Consider the following 15,109-nt stretch of genomic DNA (forward strand, 5'->3'; position numbering starts at 1 on the left):
CTTTTCCTTGAAAAGCCTCTTAAAAAAAACTGATGGTTGTCTTATAATCAAGGTTCCCCTATACGCAGGTAAACATGATATTTATTTATTTTAAGAGATGCATTAGTATCATTAATTTCTTTTTGAATTTACATTAGTATTTTGGATGTATACTAATATGGTAGCCACAATACTTCAATCCACTATTATTTCTATCATATATTTCCATATATTAATTTTAATACTGCAAAACAATTTTCTTATTAATACATGATACAATTTTGGTATTAGAAAAATGGGTATGTCCCCCATGAAACCTATCAGCCCGTTATGGTCATTATTTGCTACAGATCCTCATAGATGATGGCAGTGATCCATTTTGTGCTTGCGTTTCTTGAGATTAGCAATCCTTACATGTTAGTTCTCCAATGTGCATTTTTATCTTTACTGTCGCTTGTAAGTTGTATGCTTTTAGTTGTCTGTCTTCACCAAATGCTCTCATATGTGTAACGTTCATGAATAAAAGTTAATTTTGTATGTTTCAAGGTTGTGCACAATTATTTACGTGGATAGACTAATAGGTCACATAACTGGTGGCCCTGCCTAAGAATTTTCCTGCTTTCACATGAATGGCATTTTTGACAAATTGCGGAAATATGCACAAATGTAATGAATTACGGCAACAGGCTATTCTCTGCCATCGTTGACAAGATTAACTAGCTACATGATGATACACAGATTTTGGAGCTTGCTCTCTCGACGATTCTGAACATGAACCATGTCCAATGCAACAAAAATGATGTTAATTCTGCAACACACACACATATTAGAGCACAGTGTACATATATGCAGAGACAGTTCTGAAGTTTGGCTTAATACTTCTTCTATCGCAGGTCAGGTAAGTAGTTGCAGTTTGCAACCACACATAACAATAAGTTCTAAAACAGTGCCACAATCACAGTTTGAAGCAATGATTCATTCGTCTGTCAGATACAGCAGTTCATTCAAGGCATGCCTGCATTTATGGGCCCTGTCATTTATTCCCACCCAACTGCGAACATGGCTCATGGTAATGGAGTACATATTTTGGCAACAACATGTAATTAACGACCTCAAGAAATATACTTTGGTGATAAGCAATTTGACCAACGAACTGCAGCTACGGTATCTGACAGAGCATCCGCTGCCAGACAGAGCTTACAAGAAGCTGACAAATGAGTTAATTACTGACCTCAGAATCAGGCAAGAAATGTGGTGACAAGACTCCATCCAAATTCTGGTGATATCTATGCAATCTAGTAGACAGCTCCACAGTTTCTAGTTATCTGTCATCATATGTTTCGTAGCAGTAACTAATGATGCAAGTGCAAACAGCGTCGGCAATATGCCACAGTAAATCCCTCAAAAAATCGCTGCATGTTATTGCTAGAGTGTATGCAACACTTCCTATGACAACAGTAGCCCACTAATCGGCAGAAACCGACAGATGTCTGCAGAGGCCTCCTGAGGAGACAACGCCATACTGTGACGTGGGCATGACAACACCCAATGAGTGTTTCTGAGGATATGTGAAGTTCACGAAGTACAGTGGAGGCTCTCTTAGCGCAAATCTGCACGAAGCAGCAAAACAGGGCACCAATAGCCGAACCTGCGACCAGTTCCATCAGGCATCATCCTCATGAAAACGATGACATCAGAACAATGACAGCAGGTTATACTGCTATCACAAACTTTTTGGCTAACATGCTATAAAGTGTACTTCACTGTGCAATTACTCAAACAGCCAGTGTTCCACAGTAGCAGTGCGGTACCTGGAACCAAAGTTTGCCCTATTTGTGGGATATTATACAAAACTGACAATGCATACACCTCTGAGGAACAAATCTGCAACTCAATCAAAAAAATGTATTTCCAGGATATCTAACAACAATGCCACCACACCATCTGACACAAAGGTATGTCACCGGATCAATGCCAATCAAGGCATTCCTTCCAGGTGTTCCACACTATAGTGTTCTTAGTTATCTGTCTTCACTGAATGCTGTTGTATTTTTAATGTTCGTGAATAAAAGTTAATTTTGTACATTCAAAGGTTACATGCACACAGTAATACCAGAATACAGATTCAGATGGATTGTATGGTAACTATGGAATTAGCAATTTCATGCTGCTGTAAAAATGGAATTCACTTTATACCAATTCAGGTTGGGTCAAAGAGTTTGTTGCTACATTTCGCAACTGACTTCACTTTGATAATCCACAATGAAATTATATCACGAGCACCTAATACGATGTTTTCCTATTTTTTTTGAGAGAGAGAGAGAGAGAGAGAGAGAGAGAGAGAGGCTGCAGATTTCTAGACTTGCACTATTGGGTGGGGAATTGTAGGACGCCCCTAGATAGGTCAGGGGTGCACTACACAAAGGAAGCGGCTACTTGGGTAGCAGAGTACTTGTGGCATGCCATGGGTTTTTTTTTTGGCTAGGCAGTAGTGCGAGGTGTCCTGATGAACACTCACTAGTGCAGGCAAGGAAATCGGAACATGCTCAGTGTAAAGCCACTTCAGCTATCAAGATAATAGCAGTAAATTATCAGAGTGTTCGGAATAAAGTTCCTGAATTTACTGCCATCCAGGAAGCGTGTGGCGTGCAAATCATGCTCGGGACAGAGACCAGCTGAACCCTGAGATAGGAAGTTCCGAAATATTTAGTGAGGGTTGGAACGTGTATCGGAAAGACAGATTAGACACCGTAGGAGGCTGTGTCTTCATTGCAGTTGACAAAAATATAGTGTCTACTGAGGTCGAAGTGGAGTGTGATTGTGAAGTTATCTGAACACGTTTAACAGGGCTAGGAGAAATAAAGTTAATTGTTGGGTGCTATTACTGGCCACCAGGTTCCACCGTGACAGTTCTAGAATCACTCAAAGGGAGTCTACACTCTGTACCGCAGAAGTACCCGGATCATGCTTTATTAGTCACAGGCGACTTCAATCTACCTAGTATAGACTGGGATGTCTATGGATTCATTACAGGTGGTACAGACAAGCCATCGTGTGAATTACTTTTGAACACATTATTCGAAAACTGTCTTGAGCAGCTAAATCGACAGCCCATGCGTAATGGAAATATTTTAGATCTGGTAGCCATGGACAGACCAGACCTCATTGACGGTGTCAGTGTTGAGACAGGGATTAGTGATCATGATGTTATGACTATGGTTACGAAAGTTAAAAAGACGGTCAAGAAGGCTAGGAGAGCATTCTAACTAGAAAGAGCAGATAAGCAGTTCTTAGCATCCCACTTAGTAAATGAATTGACTTCATTTACTTCCGGTACGATGGACGTGGAAGAATTATGGGCAAATTTTAAACACATTGTAAATCACGCATTGGACAAGTATGTGCCAAAAAAGTGGGTTACGGATGGAAAAGACCCACCGTGGTTTAACAGCGCAATTCGGAGAATGCCCAGGAAGCAAAGACAGTTGCGCTTGCGGTACAAGAAAGATCGGGAGAATGAGGACAGGCAAAAGTTGTTAGAGATTCGTGTTGCTGTAAAAAGAGCGATGCGCAAAACATAAAACCACTACCACAGTCATACATTAGCAAAATATCTTTCTGAGAACCCAAGGAAATTCTGGTCTTATGTAAAATCGGTAAGCGGGTCGAAGGCTTCCATCCAGTCTCTCACTGATCAGTCTGGCCTGGCAACGGAAGACAGCAAAACAAAAGCTGAAATTTTAAATTTAGCAATTGAGAAATCTTTCACGCAGGAGAATTGTACAAACGTACCGCCATTTGAGTCTCGTACAGATTCCGGTATGGAGGACATAGTGATAGACATCCCTGGGGTTGTGAAGCAGCTGAATGGGTTGAAAATAAATCACCAGGTCCTGATGGGATTCAAATTCGGTTTTACAGAGAGTACTCTGGTGTATTGGCTCCTTACTTAGCTAGCATTTATCGCTAATCACTTGCCCAACGTAAAGTCCCATGCGACTGGAAAAAAGCGCAGGTGACACCTGTATATAAGAAGGGTAGAAGGACGGATCCTCAAAATTACAGACCAATATCCTTAACATCGGTTTGTTGCAGGATTCTCGAACACATTCTCAGTTCGAATATAACGAATTTCCTTGAGACAGAGGAGTTGCTGTCCATGCATCAGCACGGCTTTAGAAAGCATCGCTCCTGTGAAATGCAACTCGCCCTTTTTTCATGATATCTTGCGAACCATGGATAAAGGGTATCAGACGGATGCCATATTCCTTGACTTCCGGAAAGCGTTTGACTCAGTGCCCCACTGGAGGCTCCTAACTAAGGTACAAGCATATGGGATTGGTTCCTAAGTATGTGAGTAGCTCGAAGACTTCTGAAGTAATAGAATCCAGTACATTGTCCTCGATGGTGAGTATTCATCGGAGGTGAGGGTATCATCTGGAGTGCCCCAGGAAAGTGTGGTAGGTCCGCTGTTTTCTATCTACATAAATGATCTTTTGGATAGGGTGGATAGCAATGTGCAGCTGCTTGCTGACGATGCTGTGGTGGACGGGAAGGTGTCGTCGTTGAGTGACTATAAGACAATACAAGATGACTGACAGGATTTGTGATTGGTGTAAAGAATGGCAGCTAACTCTAAATAGATCAATGTAAATTAATGCAGATGAATAGGAAAAAGAATCCCATAATGTTTGAATACTACATTAGTAGTGTAGCGCTTGACACAGTCACGTCGATTAAATATTTGGGCGTAACATTGCAGAGCGATATGAAGTGGGACAAGCATGTAATGGCAGTTGTGGGGAAGGTGGATAGTCGTCTTCCGTTCATTGGTAGAATTTTGGGAAGATGTGGTTCATCTGTAAAGGAGACCGCTTACAAAACACTAATACAACCTATTCTTGAGTACTGCTCAAGCGTTTGGGATCCTTATCTGGTCGGATTGAGGGAGGACATAGAAGCCATTCAGAGGTGGGCTGCTAGATTTGTTACTGGTAGGTTTGATCATTATGTGAGTGTTACAGAAATGCTTCAGGAACTGGGGTGGGAATCTCTGGAGGAAAGGAGGCATTCTTTTCGTGAATCGCTACTGAGGAAATTTAGAGAACCAGCATTTGAGGCTGACTGCAGTACAATTTTACTGCCGCCAACTTATATTTCGTGGAAAGACCACAAAGATAAGAGAGATTAGGGCTCGTACAGAGGCATATGGGCAGTCATTTTTCCCTTGTTCTGTTTGGGAATGGAACAGGGAGAGAAGATGCTAGTTGTACGAGGTACCCTCTGCCACACACCATATGGTGGATTGCGGAGTATGTATGCCTTTGAGCTCCTTAGGAGTGAATGACCTCCTTCCAATGCTGCTCTCATTGCGACAACTGTGTAGGATTCACATCAGGAGCCTGAGCTGGCACATTTCAATGCAGTATAAAATTCAATACTGGAATTATTTGTACCCACTTTGAGACCTTTTCTATCATCTTCTACAGTGAAAATATCAACTTCTGTGGCAACATAAGGACATCAATACAACCACCAATAATTCAATCTCTATGGGCCTGTTTATTTCCACAATGAAAGATATGGAGTATTGTACTGCCCTCTTGAAAATACACCATCACACATAGTGCATCATTGGTAGATACCCTGTTCAGAGAAGTTTCCCCAATGATAATTGGGTGTCTCTTCTTTCCATAGCAGAACAGCTACATGGTCAATTTTCAAGCTAAACTGGGCATCAATCTTTGAACATAACAATCTACCTCAATCTTTAAATGTAACAATCCACTGATTTATAATCAATGTCATAGACTATTGCAACGAGGTATATAATTGGCTGGTGACATTGAATATACCAACTTCTCAAAGCCTTTTGTACACAATATTTAATATTTTGATCCTTTAGTGGCTGCAGCAATGCAAGATCATTGACAGGATGTGGTTCATTTTGTTGCACTATGGGTCATCAGTGAGCATCATACGCTCTGGCAGCTTTTGTCTGACCCTTATGGTTGGCAAACCTGTGGTAAGATTGTTTTCACACGAATTTTGGAAAGTAAAAGCTGTCGACTACCTGGTTACCTGTGAGTTCAATCTTCACCCAACCTGCCAACAACCATCCACTGCTGTTTGTCCATTAAATGATGTGTCAGTGCCATCTCAGTAAGTTGTCTGTCTCCATTTTCTTATCTCATCTTCATATCATTTGCTACCCTAATTTCAAACATGTAATTGAATATTAAGCATATTAGTGGATCACAGAACATCATGTGTTAAGTTTTATACTGCACTATAGTAGCAATGTCACACTCATTATGTACCAATCACTTTCCTTTCTTGAGTTATTGTTCTCATTCAGACTTTGACCTATAAACCTCCTCAGAAGTTGAGTAGCATAGTGCTCTGAGCCATTTGAACCTATAAACCATTATAATCCACAGTTGACCAGTGAGTGAGGAAAATTAAGTGTGACGACATGTATATCACACAATGAAAAGGCACCCATTTTAAATACAGCTATGTTAATACGTGATACCACAAAACACGGAGACGATCATCTGTAATGGTTTCATGCATACTGTGAACACTCATCATATTCATTCTGCATGTCATATGCCTTAGCAATCAGGTCAAAACTTAGAAGACTATTTTATTTTAACATATGGATCACTATCATGTGTTTAAACCTGAATGAACATCATGAAAAATCTGTTGTAACTGATTCTTTATACATACAGCAAGTGACAAATATCTAACATTTTCCCCTCATCTGTAACATTAATCCATATCAACCACCTCAACACAAGGAAGTAAATGCAGACATCAACCATCCCCTGATTCTGTGTCCTTTAAAACACTCAAGGGAGAGACAGAGGGGTAGGGGGTAGGAGGGAGGGAGAGGGGGATAGGAGGGAGGGAGAGAGAAAGAGAGAGACAGAGGGGTAGGGGGTAGGAGGGAGGGAGAGAAGGGGGTAGAGGAGAGAGAGAAGGGGGTAGGGGGAGAGAGAGAAGGGGGTAGGGGGAGAGAGAGAAGGGGGTAGGGGGGAGAGAGAGAAGGGGGTAGGAGGGAGAGAGAGAAGGGGGTAGGGGGAGAGAGAGAAGGGGGTAGGGGGAGAGAGAGAAGGGGGTAGGGGGAGAGAGAGAAGGGGGTAGGGGGAGAGAGAGAAGGGGGTAGGGGGAGAGAGAGAAGGGGGTAGGGGGAGAGAGAGAAGGGGGTAGGGGGGGGGGAGAGAGAGAAGGGGGTAGGGGGGGGGGGAGAGAGAGAAGGGGGTAGGGGGGGGGGGAGAGAGAGAGAAGGGGGTAGGGGGGGGGAGAGAGAGAGAAGGGGGTAGGGGGGGGAGAGAGAGAGAAGGGGGTAGGAGGGGGAGAGAGAGAGAAGGGGGTAGGAGGGGGAGAGAGAGAGAAGGGGGTAGGGGGGAGAGAGAGAGAAGGGGGTAGGGGGGAGAGAGAGAGAAGGGGGTAGGGGGGAGAGAGAGAGAAGGGGGTAGGGGGGAGAGAGAGAGAAGGGGGTAGGGGGGAGAGAGAGAGAGAAGGGGGTAGGAGGGAGAGAGAGAAGGGGGTAGGGGGAGAGAGAGAAGGGGGTAGGGGGAGAGAGAGAAGGGGGTAGGGGGAGAGAGAGAAGGGGGTAGGGGGAGAGAGAGAAGGGGGTAGGGGGAGAGAGAGAAGGGGGTAGGGGGAGAGAGAGAAGGGGGTAGGGGGAGAGAGAGAAGGGGGTAGGGGGAGAGAGAGAAGGGGGTAGGGGGGGAGAGAGAGAGAAGGGGGTAGGGGGGGGAGAGAGAGAGAAGGGGGTAGGGGGGGGAGAGAGAGAGAAGGGGGTAGGGGGGGGGGAGAGAGAGAGAAGGGGGTAGGGGGGGGAGAGAGAGAGAAGGGGGTAGGAGGGGGAGAGAGAGAGAAGGGGGTAGGAGGGGGAGAGAGAGAGAAGGGGGTAGGGGGGAGAGAGAGAGAAGGGGGTAGGGGGGAGAGAGAGAGAGAAGGGGGTAGGGGGGAGAGAGAGAGAGAAGGGGGTAGGGGGGAGAGAGAGAGAGAAGGGGGTAGGGGGGAGAGAGAGAGAGAAGGGGGTAGGGGGGAGAGAGAGAGAGAAGGGGGTAGGGGGGAGAGAGAGAGAGAAGGGGGTAGGGGGGAGAGAGAGAGAAGGGGGTAGGGGGGAGAGAGAGAGAAGGGGGTAGGGGGGGGAGAGAGAGAGAAGGGGGTAGGGGGGAGAGAGAGAGAAGGGGGTAGGGGGGAGAGAGAGAGAAGGGGGTAGGGGGGAGAGAGAGAGAAGGGGGTAGGGGGGAGAGAGAGAGAAGGGGGTAGGGGGGAGAGAGAGAGAAGGGGGTAGGGGGGAGAGAGAGAGAAGGGGGTAGGGGGGAGAGAGAGAGAAGGGGGTAGGGGGGAGAGAGAGAAGGGGGTAGGGGGGAGAGAGAGAAGGGGGTAGGGGGGAGAGAGAGAAGGGGGTAGGGGGGAGAGAGAGAAGGGGGTAGGGGGGAGAGAGAGAAGGGGGTAGGGGGGAGAGAGAGAAGGGGGTAGGGGGGAGAGAGAGAAGGGGGTAGGGGGGAGAGAGAGATAGGGGTAGGGGGGAGAGAGAGATAGGGGTAGGGGGGAGAGAGAGATAGGGGTAGGGGGGAGAGAGAGATAGGGGTAGGGGGGAGAGAGAGATAGGGGTAGGGGGGAGAGAGAGATAGGGGTAGGGGGGAGAGAGAGATAGGGGTAGGGGGGAGAGAGAGATAGGGGTAGGGGGGAGAGAGAGATAGGGGTAGGGGGGAGAGAGAGATAGGGGTAGGGGGGAGAGAGAGATAGGGGTAGGGGGGAGAGAGAGATAGGGGTAGGGGGGAGAGAGATAGGGGTAGGGGGGAGAGAGAGATAGGGGAAGGGGGGGAGAGAGAGATAGGGGTAGGGGGGGAGAGAGAGATAGGGGTAGGGGGGGAGAGAGAGATAGGGGTAGGGGGGGAGAGAGATAGGGGTAGGGGTAGGGGGAGAGGGAGAGGGAGAGAGAGAGAGAGAGAGAGAGAGAGAGAGAGAGAGAGAGAGAGAGAGAGAGAGAGAGAGGGGGGGGGGGGGAAGGGGGAAGATGGGGATGTAGCAAAAACTTAAAAACATTACAATTCTGTTCTAACCACAACAAATAATACCAAAATTTCACACCTGCAGACAATACAGGTCAGATCCTCTTCTAGTATCTCCAAGTTGATCTCAGAGTCATTGTCTTCATCATCAAATTCTTCATTCATATGTGAATCTTTCGGTGCTTCTTCAATGTGTAAACTTACAGTTCTTATCTCAAGATTCTTTTTTCTTGTGCTACTATCTGCAACATCGGGGACTGAATCCACCTGAATATAAAGAAGTCTCGGATGAATATCAGATGTGATCTGAAATTTTTACCTTTTTTCCATAAAATCTCAGTAAGATATTTTATAGTTATCTTATAATATATTTGTGAAAGATAAAATAAATGGAAGCCTGGTTACTGATACTAGGCATTCTATTAGACCTTCAAAATAAGAACATGATATTTGCCGGAACACATTCATGTATTTATTTGCAACTACTTGTTTGGGATTATTTGAAAACAACATTCACAGTCACAGTACGTGGCAAGTTACACAATGGATCATTAATAAAAAACTATTAAAATACGAACTACAGTTAAACCTGAAAGTAATTTTTAAAAAAGGTGTGCACTCTCACCACATATACAACACACATATGTATGAAAACAACACATTTTTAAACTGAACTGTTGTTGGAACATAACATACCCACCGCTACAAAATTAGGGACGATGCTAAGCTAGAGGAAATGTATTAGTGCTTATGGATTTGACAAAAGAAGAAATTAATTTATGTAGGACAAAGAGCTGAACTTTCATTCATGGTTGCTTACAATGCAGCCAAAATGTCTAATCATTTGAAAGCATAATAATTTTGCTCGTTGTGAACATATTAAATTTTCCTCAGTTTGTGTGTAGATCTATCCATAAAAAACACTATGGACAACACAATGGACATGCATCTATTTCGCTTTAGTTGTCCATCAGCTAGCACCAAGAAATTTACAGTGGAAAAAAACAGTGATGAGCAGTTTGGTCAAGGGATATGTTGTTTTGTGCTTTAGCGAATTTCTCCAATAATTGGAGTACACTGTGCACATCATTATGATCTTAAGATAGTTCAGAGGTAACTTCACTCTTCACAAAATTCCCCTCTCATAATACCACTTCTATACTGTCATCAATCAGTGATGAAGGCTTGTGTGTATCATACAACAAGACAGATGAGTCCTTAAACTCATCTTGATCTGCAGTTCGCAGTATTATGGGGAAAAGGCGACATTTCACTATGTGACTAACATGGTGTTTAAGCAGCAAATCCGTGTTAGTCCCTGACTGTTTGCAAACTGGTTCCTCTGGATGTCTGTGATCCTCAACAGTTTCAAACCATTTGGGATTTTTGCACTGCTTTAACACCTTGCATTAGACACATATTATACTGTAAAATAAATGTCAAATATATTTTATAAAAAGAGGTTTTGTCAAACACATGACAATGTTTTGCAGTACTCTGATATCCTTTCTGAGAGTTAGAATGTTGTCAGTTTTTACAAAATATCTGTCAAAGACCATTTGCAGTGTAATAGCATGCATCCCACACAGGAAGTTGCAATTCACTCAACTAGTTAATTCATTTTTCACATGCATCAGCACAAAGAGAAAGCTTATTGCAAATCCCTGAAGATGAAGATCTCCTACAAGCAGTAATTTCATTGGAACATAATCAATTGTCTCAACATATTTATGACTTGTTACTAAAAATCACAATTTGTAATGTTATGGCTTTACTTACAGTTGTCAGTGCACCCAACAACTTTCCAATTTTACCCATGCCAAGGCCCGAATTTTGGTGCACTTTTATGCACACACCTAACACGGAAGTATCATACGGGAGACAATACCTCTCTAACAGAAGCAGTGGATGTTAAAGGGCTTCACACCAAGTGAGTGTGAAACAGATGATGAATTCTGGAGTGCAACTACAAGCACATGTTTAACAATAATAAGTCACGAAGCAGGAAAAATCAAGTATGAAGATGAAATGCATAGGTTTCTCATGGAATAAAGAAACATACATCCAGAGCTGCTAATGAATGAGGTAGGTGTGTTTTCTGATGCTGGGAAATCTACCGTATTTACTCGAATCTAAGCCGCACTTTTTTTCCGGGTTTCGTAATCCAAGAAACCGCCTGCGGCTTAGAAACGAGTGCAAGCAAGCGGAAGTTATGAAAAATGTTGGAACATGCCGCCACAACTAACTTCTGCCGTCAAATATATGTAGTGCTACGCGGGCATGCTTTGTAGGCACAAAGATAAATACTGGCACCAAAACCTCTGCGTCAGTAAATAAATTTAAAAAAAAAGTGGAAGACGAGCTTTTTTTCTCCGCCACGAGTTTCGACCACTGCATTTTCATACATTATCCAACGAAGTAAATACAAATTCCGTATTGTTCATCTTCAAATGTAGCACAATTTCAGTGTACTACGAAAATCTGACTGGCAAGGCTGTTTGGGATGTTTGTCAATATGGCCAACTCTACGTTCTGAATTTTTTCCTATCTGTGAGAAGAGATGGTTGCTAATAGGAACCTGATGAAATTTGAATCACATACAGTATTCTCTTCACCATAAGAATAATACGAATATAAACATTTTGCCATGTGTTCTTTCGTGTTTGCTGCTATCTCATTTAAATCCTGTCTGCCTAATAAACTACGAAACTAGAGTGAGACAACAGCAAACGCAGAAGAACATACGTATCGTGTCATGTTCATATTCATATTATTCTTATGCCTAATAGTGATACAGTCAGAAATGAAGCACGGCAAGTGACTAGATTTTTAAATCTAAGATGACTAATTTCTGTGCAGAATTTGATGTAATAAAGAAGCGGCCACAAAGATTTTCAAACAGAGAAAAATTTTCGCGTAACTCTCGTTCAGAACATGTTCTATCATACGCATTCTTGTTGATCATTATCAAAGAAAGCAGCAGTGTAAGTAACAACAAATAGCAGTCTCTTGCCATTGTTTCGCTAATGAGATGATTCCTCTTATTTATTTATTTATTTATTTTTTTAATTGTAAGCGGCGATAGCGCGCACAAAAGCAAGCCATGCCGCGACAGGCCGTACACACGCACTATCAGAATGCGACAAACAATGCATGACACAGTGCAGTAATGCATTTTCTGCTTAAGAGTGACGCAAACACCTATAACAAAGAGAACGGCACTTATCAGATCAAAGCAAAATAAGCAATCGATTCAAACCAGACGAAGCACGTGAAAAAGGAAGGGTACCAGTATAAATACGGATGGAGCGCCTGACGCATAGCAATGGCTACGTGGTAAAGCTTAACTGCGAAGCTTACGACTCGAACCAAACTACTGTAGCTATATCGTCATTCATTCGACCTAAATTGTGTCTCATATTACAATGGACCAACTTTGTTTCGATTTGGAGGTGCGGCCTAAAACTTTTCTCTCCCCTTGAATTTAGAGTCTCAAATTTCAGGTGCGGTTTAGATTCGGGAAATTTTTTTTTCCTTTATTTCGAGTCTCATTTTTCAGGTGCGGCTTAGATTCGAGTAAATACGGTAATGTGCAGGGAAAGACGAGATTCCCAGTGAACCAGAGAGAGCCCCAAGTACTAGAAAAACTATTTATTAATCTAGCCAAATCAGCGCTAAGAACCCCCCCCCCCCCCAGAGGGACAGGATGTGAAGCAACTGTCTTCTGTCTTCCTCCCCCCCCCCCCCCCCCAAACAGACAAAACATGACAGGAAACTGTACTAGGAGAAAAAAAACTTTTAGTTAAAAAGAAGCTGGAAGGCAAAACTGAAGTGAAGAAACAGGTTTAAGTTCATGTGGAAAAAGGATTTTCGATTAATGGTATTTATATTTTCGTTCTGTAACTGTGTTGTACCATTTCTACAAAGCTCTAGCCTTTCTTGACACTTTTATATTCCTATTTATTTAGGGCTAGTCTTTGGAACATCCTGTTACACCTTCCTTTCCTTAACATGTTGTTGTGGTCTTCAGTCCTGAGACGGGTTTGATGCAACTCTCCATGCTACTCTATCCTGTGCAAGCTGCTTCATCTCCCAGTACCTACTGTAGCCTACATCCTTCTGAATCTGCTTAGTGTATTGATCTCTTGGTCTCCCTCTACGATTTTTACCCTCCACACTGCCCTCCAATACTAAATTGGTGATCCCTCTACGTCTCAGAACATGTCCTACCAATCGATCCCTTCTTATAGTCAAGTTGTGCCACAAGCTTCTCTTCTCCCCAATTCTATTCAATACCTCCCTCATTAGTTACGTGATCTACCCATCTACTCTTCAGAATTTTACTGTAGCACCACATTTCGAAAGCTTCTATTCTCTTCTTGTCCAAACTATTTATTGTCCACATTTCACTTCCATACATGGCTACACTCCATACAAATACTTTCAGAAACGACTTCCTTACATTTAAATCTATACTTGATGTTAACAAATTTCTCTTCTTCAGAAACACTTTCCTTGCCATTACCAGTCTACATTTTATATCCTCTCTACTTCCACCATCGTCTGTTATTTTGCTCCCCAAATAGGAAAACTCCTTTACTACTTTAAGTGTCTCATTTCCTAATCTAATTCCCTCAGCATCACCCAACTTAATTCGACTACATTCCATTATCCTCATTTTGCTTTTGTTGATGTTCATCTTATACCCTCCTTTCAAGACACTGTCCATTCCGATCAACTGCTCTTCCAAGTCCTTTGCTGTCTCTGACAGAATTACAATGTCATCGGCGAACCTCAAAGTTTTTATTTCTTCTCAATGGATTTTAATATCTACTCCGAATTTTTCTTTCGTTTCCTTTACTGCTTGCTCAATATACAGATTGAATAACATTGGCGATAGGCTACAACCCTGTCTCACTCCCTTCCCAACCACTGCTTCCCTTTCATGCCCCTCGACTCTTATAACTGCCATCTGCTTTCTGTACAAATTGTAAATAGCCTTTCGCTCCATGTATTTTACACCTGTCACCTCCAGAATTTGAAAGAGAGTATTCCAATCAACATTGTCAAAAGCTTTCTCTAAGTCTACAAATGCTAGAAACGTAGGTTTGCCTTTCCTTAATCTTTCTTCTAAGATAAGTCGTAGGGTCAGTATTGCCTCACATGTTCAAACATTTCTACGGAATCCAAACTGATCTTCTCCGAGGTCAGCTTCTATCAGTTTTTCCATTCGTCTGTAAAGAATTCGTGTTAGTATTTTGCAGCTGTGACTTATTAAACTGATAGTTCGGTAATTTTCACATCTGTCAACACCTGCTTTCTTTGGGATTGGAATTATCATAGTCTTCTTGAAGTCTGACAGTATTTCGCCTGTCTCATACATCTTGCTAACCAGATGGTAGAGTTTTGTCAGGACTGGCTCTCCCAAGGCCGTCAGTAGTTCTAATGGAATGTTGTCTACTCCTGGAGCCTTGTTTCAACTCAGATCTTTCAGTGCTGTGTCAAACTCTTCACACAGTATCGTATCTCCCATTTCATCTTCATCTACATCCTCTTCCATTTCCATAATATTGTCCTCAAGTACATCGCCCTTGTATAGACCCTCTATATACTCTTTCCACCTTTCTGCTGTCCCTTCTTTGCTTAGAATTGGGTTTCCATCAAAGCTCTTGGTATTCATGCAAGTGGTTCTCCTTTCTCCAAAGGTCTCTAATTTTCCTGTAGGCAGTATATATCTTACCCCTAGTGACATAAGCCTCTACATCCTTACATTTGTCCTCTAGCCATCCCCGCTTAGCCATTTTGCACTTCCTGTCGATATCGTTTTTGAAACTTATGTATTCCTTTTTGCCAGCTTCATTTACTGCATTTTTATATTTTCTCCTTTCATCAATTAAATTCAATATTTCTTCTGTTACCCAAGGGTTTCTACTAGCCCTCATCTTTTTACCTATTTGATCCTCTGCTGCCTTCACTATTTCATCCCTCAGAGCTACCCATTCTTCTTCTACTGTATTTCTTTCCCCCATTCCTGTCAATTGTTCCCTTATGCTCTCCCTGAAAAAATTGCTTGTGATGGTACTGCTCCA

At 42.9% G+C, this 15,109-nt stretch overlaps 1 protein-coding gene across 2 annotated transcripts in view; it reads right to left on the reverse strand.

Moving 5' to 3' along the window:
* LOC126183453 (integrator complex subunit 12-like) overlaps window positions 1–15,109 on the reverse strand; it is a 91,919-nt gene that overhangs the window by 42,927 nt on the left and 33,883 nt on the right. For both annotated transcript variants that reach the window (XM_049925449.1, XM_049925448.1), the window contains exon 3: window positions 9,100–9,287. In XM_049925449.1, the coding sequence (XP_049781406.1) occupies window positions 9,100–9,287 (188 nt within the window). The remainder of the gene's footprint in view (window positions 1–9,099; window positions 9,288–15,109) is intronic.

The sequence above is a fragment of the Schistocerca cancellata genome, chromosome 4, assembly GCF_023864275.1.
Source record: "Schistocerca cancellata isolate TAMUIC-IGC-003103 chromosome 4, iqSchCanc2.1, whole genome shotgun sequence".
Lineage (NCBI taxonomy): Eukaryota > Metazoa > Arthropoda > Insecta > Orthoptera > Acrididae > Schistocerca > Schistocerca cancellata.